The following is a 12019-nucleotide window of genomic DNA, read 5'->3' as shown; positions in this document are numbered from 1 at the left end:
TTGACATGCAGTCAAACTAGAAAATAGTCAGCATTGCAGTTAACCAGCTCCCAGAGGCAAGTCTATGTACCTTTTCTTGTACAGAGGCCTGAAAGTTGCCAGGCAAGTAATCTAGTACTGAGCTAAAGTCCCAGTTCTGTGTGTGTAATGTATATGTTTGTGTGGATGTGTGTACTAGCATACATGTGTGTATGTGCTCATCACCTTTCTTTTGAGAAAGGGTCTCACCATAAAGCCCTGGCTAGCCTGAAACTCACTACTAGAATCAGACTATCCTTGAATTCACCGATCCAGCAGCATCTGCCTCCCTATTGCTAGAATTAAAGAGGAGTGCCACTACACACAGTTCACTATACTGAGACGGGTTTCTCCCTGAACCTAAAGCTCCCTGATCGGCTAAAGCTGGATACTTTAGGAGCTCTAGAAATCTGTATGATCTGCTCTGCTTATCTCTAAGCTTTTGGGGTACCACTGGACTTTACCCTGAGTTTGAAAAGCCAAACTCAGATTTTCAAGCTTGCACAGCAGGCACTCTCCCAAGTGGGGTATCTTCCCAATACTCTTTTGCTTTTTGAGACAGGGTCTCACTCTATATTCTCCAGATGACCTGGAGTTATGTAAGCCTAGGCTAGCTTTGAACATTGCCTCCCAAGTGCTAGGATTACAGCTGTGTGTCATCACACTCAAACTTAAGTGGATACTGCTCTGAAGCATACTAATGTGGCTACTTAAGGATTATTTAAATTAAGGAAACATGTTCCTCAATAGAATTTTGCTTGCCCTTTAAAAAGTGTAGGTTTGTTGAATGAACTTTCTGGCAAATTCTAACTCACCACACTAGTATGCTAACTTGAAATGAAGGAATCACTGGTATATGCATGTTATTTAAAATCACTAAAGTTACCAGAGAACCACAGTTTTGTTTGACCCAGGAAACTGTCCTCTGTTCAGTTTAATGAACAGCAGTGAGTGGACTCCAGCCTCGAAGATCTTTAATTGAGATTTGTTCTTGAGAATTAAACAACAGAACTCACATAGTAAGTATCTTCAAAATTTATAATTGACTAAAGGCTTAGAAGCCAACCAAGACAAAGAAGGCAGGAAGAAGGAACAGACCACAGCTGTTCTTTTATACTTTCACAAAAGCAGAACAAGGACCCCAGCCAGTCGCTTAATAAAGGTTGGTCTTTTTCATGATCTTAAGAAACTCCTCCTCGTTCACCTCTCCGTCGCCATCACGATCGGCTTCATCGATCATTTCCTGCAGCTCCTCGTCTGTGAGACTTTCCCCCAGCTCGTTGGCCACACGCTTGAGGTTTTTGAATGAAATTTTCCCAGTTTCGTCATCATCAAACAACCTGAAAGCCTTCAGGATTTCCTCTTTAGTATCTTTCTCGGCCATCTTCTGAGTCATCACAGCCAAGAAGTCATTGAAGCTGATCTTTCCTGTAGCCTCTTTGTCCACTTCTGAAATCATTTTCTTCATCTCTTCCTTTCTGGGTTCAAAGCCGAGTGCTCTCATGGCCACCTTCAGCTCCTTCACATCGATGGTCCCGCTCCCATCGGAATCAAAGAGGTCAAAGGCTTCCCGAACTTCTTGCTTTTGATCTTCCGTGAGTTCAGGCTTAGGACCCACCTTTCTCTTGTAGCTGGTGGAGGCCACATTTGACTTCCTGAAGGTGGACGCCATCTTCCACCACAGTTGGGTCCTTAACGGTGCCCTGACATTGCACGTGTGTGAAGTGCCCCTGCTAGTGCGCCTGCGCCTGCACCTGCGCCTGCGCCAGCCCCTATGTGCTGACTACCTGGGCCACCAGCCCCAAACCATCAATGAGATCTTATTTACAATATAACCCAGTTTCCTCAGTTTGTCATTCCATTTCCACGAGTTAGTACCTGCTGGCAAGAAACTTGCTGTAGCTATTGTCTCTATAATTCTTTGGAACATGCAGTTCTTTCCAGGCCATAGGCATCTGCAGTGCCTGTGTATATTTATTTAAAAGTCCTCTGCTCCTTTTCCGTATTAATTCAAAGGACAAATGTAGGGTAATCAAGTTTGAGTTTAACCACTTGGTATTAAATTTAAATAAGAAGGAAGACCATTAAATGGCACACCATGTGTTCTACTAGACATGATTAGAAAATAGGTAATAAAGGTATAAAAGACACTTAGGTATAAAATTTGAGGAACTTTGTCTCCTGTTGAGCCATAATAAAATTTTCTGACAGTTTCTCAAATATGACATGTAATATCTGGTATAATTCACATCTAGTACATGGGTTTTGTTGTAATTTCATTCAGTAGGCTTTTGACTTCAACAGATGAGGGTGAAGTATTCTGGAATGTATTTTTAAAATCCTAGCAATGTGTTTACTCTCACTTATTACTCATTACAGGCTGTATATAACCCCACATTCAGGTAGAAACAACCACTAAGCAAGTAGATATCTTTAGGGGCAAACTATATTTACAAGGGAGAAATCTTCCCTTTTAGCTCCACCTGAAAATTTATAGGAGAAACATTTAAGGAAACAGTCAAGGTCGCCTAAAGGTAACCTTTGCTCTTAAAATCCTAAACCAAATGCATGAAATTTTCATGTCTGCCATCTTTCCTTTGAATCCTGTGATACATGACCTTAAATTGAACATGTTCAGTGATGGACACCTTACAATAAGCAAGTTCAGAAGTGCCTCCAATGTCTCCTTTCTTATATGAGTATGTGTAAGCTTCTGAAATAAAACGCCCACACTTTATTTGATGGGCTTATTTGTTTTGCAGATAATGTCAATGTTCTCCTTAGGTGCTGCAAGTAATAAATCTTTCAGCACATATCTGGTCATGCTAGTAGGTTTCATACTCATCTAGAGGAGAGCCCATTGTATTCAGTTACAGTGGTTCCTCTCTGACTGCAGATCAGTAAGGTGATGATGGATATATGATATATGGAGACCTAAAATTGTCTTTTGATGTTAAAGAGGTCCTTCTGGGAACCAAAGAAACAAGAGAAAAGTGGAAGCTTTTTAGATAAGAAAGATAGAAGTTACCTAGCAAATCTACCTAGCAAATGTAGATAGCTGACTTTTAATTTTTAGTATTCTTTAACCCCTCCCCCCAAAATTTATATTTACCAGTATTTGATCTGTACAACAGATGACATTGGGAAGGTTTTTTTGTTCCAAAGCTTTTGTATCCCAGGAACCCAGAACAGTGCTTGACACATTGAAAGGATATCACTATCCATTGACTTCACGCATAATTAATATTGATCCTAAAATACCTTTTAACTCATCAAATGAAAGGAGGTGATTCAAAAGATCCAATAATGCTAGGAATGTTTTACAAAACCTTGTTTTGTTTTGTTTTTGGTTTGGTTTGGTTTGGTTTGGTTTGGTTTGGTTTAAAATTGTGATTCAATGCTAATTTTATGGTGTGTTTAGAGATTTTGTTTAGTTATTTGTTTTCCTGGAATCAAATGCAAGATTGAATCCATGCTGTGAAAGTACTCTTCACTGAACCCCAGCCCAGCCTTTCATGGCGTGTTCACCTGGCTAAATCTTACTACTTTCCCTAGTGACAGTAGACACTAGTCTTAGGTTTAGGGTTTTTTAAAGCAAAACTAGCTTATTTGGTCCCAATATCTTCTGCATTCCCTGCATTTATTGTATCTTCTTTCAACTCTACATCTTATCTCTGCAGATTACCTCTGCAGATTTGAGACTTATTTGTCAACTTATCCCCTTCGTGACATCCCTATCTCTCATTTAAAATACCATACTAAAATTCTCTAATGTATTTTTAATTAAAAAATCCACAAAAACTCCAGGTACACTTTCTTAATGGGACTGTACAGGACTGGGTACTAGCAGATCAGACCTCAGGTCCTTCCAGATTTGTGTTTCCTTTGGCAACCACTCTTTTGCCTAAATTTAAGACAAACTATGATGTGTTGAGGAAAACCTTTTAAACTGCCATATAGAGAGCATTATTTGAGGCCAAGTTGAACTCAAAGCAAACTGGTTGTCATAGTTTCCAGATATGTGCAATCAGCAGTCACAACGAAGGGCCACCAAAAGTTCTCGTCATAGAAAACAATTCCCTCAAAATCAGTTCCTGATGAACATTCTGTGTCTTGACCCTGACTTGAAAAGGAGACATTATGTCTCCTTTTGCCTCATTTGAACCTTGCGTTCATTTCCTATCTCATAGATGGAAAAAAATGAAGCAAGGCATAGAAGAGGCCTGTGATGTGTGTTAAATAGTATATAGTCAGTAAGTGTATCTTGAGGTTATTCCTTGGCCTTGTCTGAACCCTGCACTTAAACATTGTTCATTATGCTGCCTTAGAATTGAGATTATTAGTAAAACATAGCATGGCTAGAGAGATAGGCTCCTGGTCATTGAGTGATTGGAACTTTGCAGTTGTAGAGTTAGAATATAGCAGATCCACAGCCTAATTATTTTGGGCTATCTTTAGTATATATCTATTCTCATTTTATTTCTGTTGCTGTGATTAAAACAAACAAACAAACAAAACACCCTTACAGAAAGCCTGTCAGGGAAGAGAGGTTTTAGCTCACATGTTCAGGCTATAGTTCATCATTTCAAGGAAGTTAAGGTTTCAAGAACTTGAAACAGCTAGTCACATTCACAGTCAAAATCAGAAAGAAAATGAATGAATGCATGCAAACTAGTGCTCAGCTTGCTTTCTCTGCTCTCATCCATTGCAGGATACACACCCAAGAAATGGTGCTGCCCACAATGATCAGGTCTTTCTACCTCAAATAATATATTAGACAATCCCCCATAGACATGCCTGCAGACCAACCTTATCTAGACAAACCTTTCTTGAGATTCTCTTCCCAGGCTGTTGTAGATTATGTCAATCTGACAACACTAAGAACCATAGTGCCTGAAATAACCAATCATTGTCCACCTTTGTAACTGAACATCTCTGTGACCATAAGCTAAAACTCCCTAGGGTACATTAACAGAGAGCTAATTTCTACCAACCCAAGAGCTAGAAGTGTTATCAGGTGGCATCTGAAACCTAATACCCACATGGTTTCTTGTTTCTTTGTAACCAGTCTACAAGTTTCTATCTGTATTTGAGAAATAACTTGATTTCTGACTTCATTTTACTCTAGAGCTATAGAAGTTTCATGAAACAATTTTCACACTGGAAGATGTCAGTTAGAGTAATCTAAATTCATGTATGCCCATGACCATCCATATCTTATTTTTAAGAATCAATTCTTATTCCCTTTGAGGGGAGATTTGTGTTTTGTGTGGATGATATGTATAGATTATTCTGTGAAAGGCCCCTTCAGTCTTCATTTAGGGATAGCATTTCATTCCAGACAATCTCACTGCTATGAGTAACAGATGTCTCTACACTCTTATGTCCTGGTTGTTTGTTGTTTTAAAAACAAAATCCTAAATATTTGTTTTTACCAAATGAAGACTCAGGACACCGATGTACAAGAAGGAAAAAGCTCCTCTTCCTCCTCTTCCCCCTCTTCCTCCTCTTCCTCCTCTTCCTCCTCTCCCTCCTCCTTGTCCTTCTTCTCCTTCTTCATTGCCACATCTTCCAGTGTGGAAATTGTTTCATGAAACTTCTATAGCTCTAGAGTAAAATGAAGTCAGAAATCAAGTTATTTCTCAAATACAGATAGAAACAGGTAGACCGATTACAAAGAAACAGGAAACTATGTGGGTATTAGGTTTCAGATAGCACTTTTAGCTCTTGGGTTGGTAGAAGTTAGCTCTCTGTTAATGTACCCTAGGGGGTTTTAGCTTATGGTCACAGAGATGTTCAGTTACAAAGGTGGACAATGATTGGTTATTCTTAAATACCCTTCAACTCAAAGACCCTCTATTTTCTTTCCTGAGTTTTCTTCTGTTCACTCCCTCTCAATTGGTTGCTTGTTCTGTTTCTTGGCCTATTGTTGACTTTACTTAATCCTGTTTATAGAAAACTTTTAGGTTAAAGGTATGGGTTAGACTTGGCAGTAGTGGCATATACCTTTAGTCCCAGCACTTGGATGGCAGAGGCGGGAAGATTTCTGAGTTTGAGGCCAGCCTGGTCTACAGAGTGAGTTCCAGGACAGCCAGAGCTACACAGAGAAACCCTGTCTCAGAAAAAAAAAAGATATGGGTCAAGACTGAGCCACTTGTTTACAGTAAACAGAAAGCTCTCAGATAAAAGGTGTGTGGTATGGCTGAGCCACACCACAACAAGGTTTTTCCAGTTCATAATCTTGGTATTCACAATGTGATCAAATGTCCCTCAGCAGTTGTTTTTGGCTTTACACTCACCAAGAGGCAAGTACATTCGGTTCAGTTGCATAACCATGAGAAGAACACACTGTCTTAGTTAGGGTTTCTATTGCTGCAATGAAGTTCTATGACCAGAAAGCAAGTTTGTAAAGGAAAGGGTTTATTTGGCTTACATTGCCACAAAGAAGGAACTCAAACAGGGTAGGTACATGGAGACAGGAGCTAATGCAAAAGCTAGAGAGGGTTCTGCTTATTGGCTGATACCCATGGCTTGCTCAGCCTGCTTTCTTATAGAACTCATAACCACCAGCTCAGAGATGGTCCCACCCACAAAGGCCTGAGGCCTCCCCTATCTATGACTAATTAAGAAAGTACCTTATATCTGGATCTTATAGAGGCATTTTTCTCAACTGAGTTTCCCTCCTTTCAGGTAACTCTAGCTTGTGTCAAATTGACATAAAACTAGCCAAGTCAGTGTCCAGGTTTGCTGTTTACCTTTATTCTTAGAAAAAAGTATTATTAGTATGTATGTGAGTGTACATGCCCATGAATACAGGTGTGGTGTGTGTCTGCTTTCATATGGAGGGCCTGAATCAAACTCACAGAGCAAACATATCAAACTCACTTGACCTTTACTCACTGAGTCATGTCAAAAAGTTCTACCTTTATGTTTTTTCAATTCTTTCTTATGGTATTTATTATATGCTTTTCAACTCCATATACAAGTTAGTAGCACATTCCTTTTGTTGGCATTGGTATGAGGTTACAATATATGCACCTGGAAAATTAATGGTTACAATCAGTTTTGTTTGTTTGTTTGTTTGTGGTTCTCTCTCTCTCTCTCTTTCTCTCTCCCTCTCTCTCTCTCTCTCTCTCTCTCTCTCTCTCTCTCTCTCTCTCTCTCTGTGTGTGTGTGTGTGTGTGTGTGTGTGTATGTATGTCTGTGTGGGTGTCTGTGTGGGTGTCTGTGTCTGTGTGTGTGTCTGTGTCTCTGTGTGTGTGTGTGTGTGTCTGTCTCTGTGTGTGTGTGTCTGTGTGTCTGTGTGTGTCTCTGTGTTTCCAGGGATGTCTTAGGTAAGCAATTGTGGATTCTCTGAGAGGAAGAAAGGAGATGGTTGTTTAAATCTAACCATAGATAATTAAGAGCTGAAAAGAGAGGAAAGAACCATTAGAAGTCAACAACACTATCTACAGCCAGGTGAGACCAAGTACAGGACTCCTAAACCTCATAAACAGCTTCAGCAAAGTGGCTGGATATAAAATTAACTCAAAAAAATCAGTAGCCTTCCTCTACTCAAAGGATAAACAGGCTGAGAAAGAAATTAGGGAAACAACACCCTTCACAATGGTCACAAATAGTATAAAAATACCTTGGTGTGAATCTACCCAAGCAAGTGAAAGATCTGTATGACAAGAACTTCAAGTCTTTGAAGAAAGAAATCAAAGAAAATCTCAGAAGATGAAAAGATCTCCCATGCTCATGGATTGGCAGTATTAATATAGTAAAAATGCTGACAGCAATCTTGCTGAGAGCAATCTACAGATTTAATGCAATCCCCATTAAAACTACAACTCAATTCTTCACAGAGATAGAAAGAGCAATTCTCAAATTCATTTGGAATAACAAAAAAACACAGGATAGTGAAAATTAACCTCAACAATAAAAGAACTTCTGAGGGAATCACCATCCCTGACCTCAAGCTGTACTACAGAGCAATAGTGATTTTTTAAAAATGCATGGTGATGGTATAAAGAAGGCAGGAAGGTCAGTGGAATAGAATTGAAGACCCAGAAATGAACCCCCATACCAATGATCACTTGATCTTTGACAAAAGAGCTAAAACCATATAGTGGAAAAAAGACTGCATTTTCAACAAATGGTACTGGTTCAACTGGAGGTCAGCATGTAGAAGGATGGAAATTGATCCATTAGTATCTCCTTGTACAAAACTCAAGTCCAAGTGGATCAAGGATCTCCACATAAAACCAGATACACAGAAACTAATAGAAGAGAAAATGGGAAAAAGCCTCGAACATGTGGGCACAGGGGAAAAGTTTCTGAACAGAACACCAATGGCTTATGCTCTAAGATCAAGAATTGGCAAATAGGACCTCAAAAAACTGCAAAGCTTCTGTAAAGCAAAGGACACTGTCAACAGGACAAAGCAGCAACCAACAAATTGGGAAAAGATCTTTACCAATCCTATATCCGATAGAGGGTTAATATCCAATAATATACAAAGAACTGAAGAAATTAGATCTAGACAATCAAATAACCTGATTTTAAAATGGGGTACAGAGCTAAACAAAGAATTCTCAACCAAGGAAACTCAAATGATTGAAAACCACCTAAAAAAGTGTTCAACATCTTTAGTCATCAGGAAAGTGTAAATTGAAACAACTCTGAGAGTCTACCTTACACCAATCAGAATAGCTAAGATCAAAAACTCAGGTGACAGCAGATGCTGATGAGAATGTGGAGAAAGAGGAACACTCCTCCATTGTTGGTGGGATTGTAAGCTGATACAACCACTATGGAAAGCAGTCTGGTAGTTCCTCAGAAAATTGAACATAATATTACCTCAGGACCCAGCTATACCACTCCTGGGCATATACCCAAAAGATGCTCCACTATGTTCATAGCAGCCTTATTTATAATAGACAGAAGCTGAAAGGAACCCAGATGTTCCCCAACAAAGGAATGGGTACAGAAAATGTAGTACATTTACACAATGGAGTACTATTCAGCTATTAAAAACAAATGACTTTATGAAATTCTTAGGCAAGTGGATGGAACTACAAAATATCATCCTGAGTGAGGTGACCCAATCACAAAAGAACACACATAGTATGCACTCACTGATAAGTGGATATTAGCCCAAAAGCACACAATACCTAAGATACAACTCATAGACCATATGAAGCTCAAGAAGAAGGAATACCAAAGTGTGGGTGCTTTGGTCCTTCTTAGAAGGAGTAACAAAATACTCATGGGGGCAAGTATGGAGACAAAGTATGGAGCAGAGACTAGAGGAGGAGACTAGAAACAGCCCCACCTGGGGATCTATCCTATGTGTAGTCACCAAATGCAGACACTGTTGTGGATACCTGGAACTGCATGCTGACAAGAGCCTGACACGCCTGTCTCCTGAGAGGCTCTCCCAGTGCCTGACATAAACAGAGACAGATGCTCAAAGCTAACCATTGAACTCATCACAGGGTCCCCAATGGAGAAGTTAGAAAGAAGACTGAAGGAGCTGAAGGGGCTGGGAAGTACGACAATACCAACCAATGGGAGTTATCAGGGTCTAAACCTCCAGCCTGGGAACACAAAGGCTCAACCTGTATAGATAGTTGAGGATGGCCTTGTCAGGCATCAGTGGAAGAGGAGGGCCTTAGGCCCTAAAAGTCTGGATGCCCTAGTGTTGGGGAAATCGAGAGCAGGGAGGTGGAAATGGGTGGATGGGTGGGGACACACCCTCATAGAAGTAAAAGGAGGGGAGAAGGGATAACATTTGAAAGATAAATAAATAAAATATTCAATAAAAACAGATAATGGAATTGGCAATTGTAGTTGAGCAGTTGAGATATTTTGTCAGCAACTTATTACGGAGATTCCTTATAATCCTCAAGGACAAGGTATTATGGAAAGGGCCCATGGAACTTTAAAATAATATCTTCATAAATAAAAGGGGGAGGTATATCCCTGTACACCACAAATTTATTTAAATCATGCTCTTTTTATTTAATTTTTTAAATGGATGCCAAGAAACATTCTGCTGAGTGTCTATGGCATCCTTCAAATAGGCATACCTATGCCTAGGTGAAAAGGAAGGATCCACTTACTGGCATATGGCATGATCCTGACCAGGTGTCTAATATGAGGAAGAAGGCATGTTTGTGTTTTTTCTGCAAGATGCTGTAGGAGCATGGTGGCTGTCAGAATGATTGGTGAGACATGCTGGTGCCAAGACAAAGAATGATGCTGACCTGTGAGCTTGCTTAGTGCCCTGAGAAGGGTACCTGGGATGTATGTTCCTGACCCACCTGTGCTTGCCTATATCCCAGATGGGACAAGCTGCCTTGCCTCAAGTTTTTAGACCTTGTGGGACAGAGAATCAAAAAGAGAAATTATAATGACTCTTGTATTTTTCTTAAAGGTGACCAGTTATTCGGACTCAAACATGTACTGGTCTAGAAATCAATCCAATATTGGAAATAACAGTCTTAATATGGAAGGCTGGATTTGGACATTTTCAGAGACATATTTGGAAGTTAGCTGCAGCTCTTTATGATGTTATGATAGTAAGAGATAAAGTTGGAACAGGATCTGGATTTCAAATAAGGGTTAGTGCATGTTTTAAGGCTCTTTTAATTGTCAAGCTAAAATTGGTTTTGTCTCTTCTACAGTATTTTAAGTTTCATTGACTGTATTGTATACTTTCTAATTGTGTTAGTGTGTTGAAACCTGGCATGTCTGTTATGGGGGTCTATCAACCAGCTTTTATCAACTTACTGCCCTGAGTATTAGAAAACCTTGATTCTCTGAAAAAAGCCTGAAAGTGCCAGAAGAAATGAGTTAGGCTTTAAGCAGAAGCAAGAGGGTAGTGTGCTTGACTATTGCTGGTATAACAGTTTTAATTACATTAATTGCTAGCATCACTGCTTCTGCAATAGCTTTGACACAAGAAGTTAAGACAGCTACTTTTGTTAATCATCTGGCAAAAAAAAATGTTACTAATGTGTTAAGTATACAAAAGGATTTATATAGGTGTTTGGAACAATGGATTGATGCTCTATATCCTATTCAAATTATCAGAAGGAAGTTTAGGGTTTAAGAGTTAGGAGCCATCTCAAGTGTAATGACAAATACCATTGAACTTATGTTACTTCTAAAATTTACAATGATAGTCATTATAATTAGAAAAAAGTTTAAAGACACCTGTAGGGTATTTGGCATAATTCTAACACCTCTCTGGATGTTTTAACTTTGCATAGTGAGATTATGAATTTAAAGAATGCTGCTCTGTTGAGCTTTGATGCTGTAAATAATGCTGATAAAATTATCCATGGCTTGGGGTCAGTATTTTTATTTTGGTCAAACCTCAGGAGTGGCATATATAGCTTGATCAGGCTAGCCCCTTTTGTCTTGGGAATATTTTTTTCCTGCCCATTGTGTTAAAGCTTGTCTCTAACTACATCAACTTGTTGGCAGCCAAAGTACATATCTTGAAACTAAAAATGGACCTCCAGACAGAGCTATTAATTTAACAGGCTGGCAAGCCAAGGATGGGTAAGATTCTGCACAGAGCCTTACCTACCTAAGACAGAAGTGCATTGCTTTTGATAATGCATATTCCATGACCGGTAAGGAAGGCACTCTTGTCAGAACAACCTAAGACAGATTCAGTCTGGTTTATGCAATAAAAGGGGGGGAGATATGGAGAGCTTTTGGGGCTGCCTGGCAGGAATCTGACATTGGCCAAAGACAAGGAAATGGGCTGCCTAGAAGGGACTCTAAGGGCTTTTTCCAGTCCCACACCCTCCTTAAAGTTTCTTCCTCCCACCTGAGAGGCCAAGTTCCATTCTCCACCCACAGGATTGTTCTTGAGTAAAAAAAAATTTTCAGAATGTACTGACTGATAGTTATCTGACCCTCTGTAAAGTCCCAGGTAGAGTTCAAATGCATGTCATGCTTGCTAGCCAATAGATTTAAAGGTCAATATGCTTAGCCAATAAGT

General features: G+C 39.6%; 1 protein-coding gene across 1 annotated transcript; it reads right to left on the bottom strand.

Moving 5' to 3' along the window:
- Nucleotides 1–1042: 1042 nt before the first annotated feature.
- Nucleotides 1043–1723, bottom strand: Cetn1 (centrin 1). The gene has a single exon (XM_034518545.2). The coding sequence runs from the start codon at nucleotides 1688–1690 to the stop codon at nucleotides 1172–1174; it is 519 nt and encodes a 172-aa protein (XP_034374436.1). The 5' UTR covers nucleotides 1691–1723; the 3' UTR covers nucleotides 1043–1171.
- Nucleotides 1724–12019: the final 10296 nt, after the last annotated feature.

This window comes from Arvicanthis niloticus, chromosome 14 (genome assembly GCF_011762505.2).
Source record: "Arvicanthis niloticus isolate mArvNil1 chromosome 14, mArvNil1.pat.X, whole genome shotgun sequence".
NCBI lineage: Eukaryota > Metazoa > Chordata > Mammalia > Rodentia > Muridae > Arvicanthis > Arvicanthis niloticus.
Note: the sequence above shows the minus strand (reverse complement) of the source record. Positions and strands in the feature narration are given on the sequence as shown.

Excerpts from the sequence above, each read along its gene's own strand:
- Cetn1 (XM_034518545.2), bottom strand. The coding sequence starts at position 1,690 with ATGGCGTCCACCTTCAGGAAGTCAAATGTGGCCTCCACCAGCTACAAG.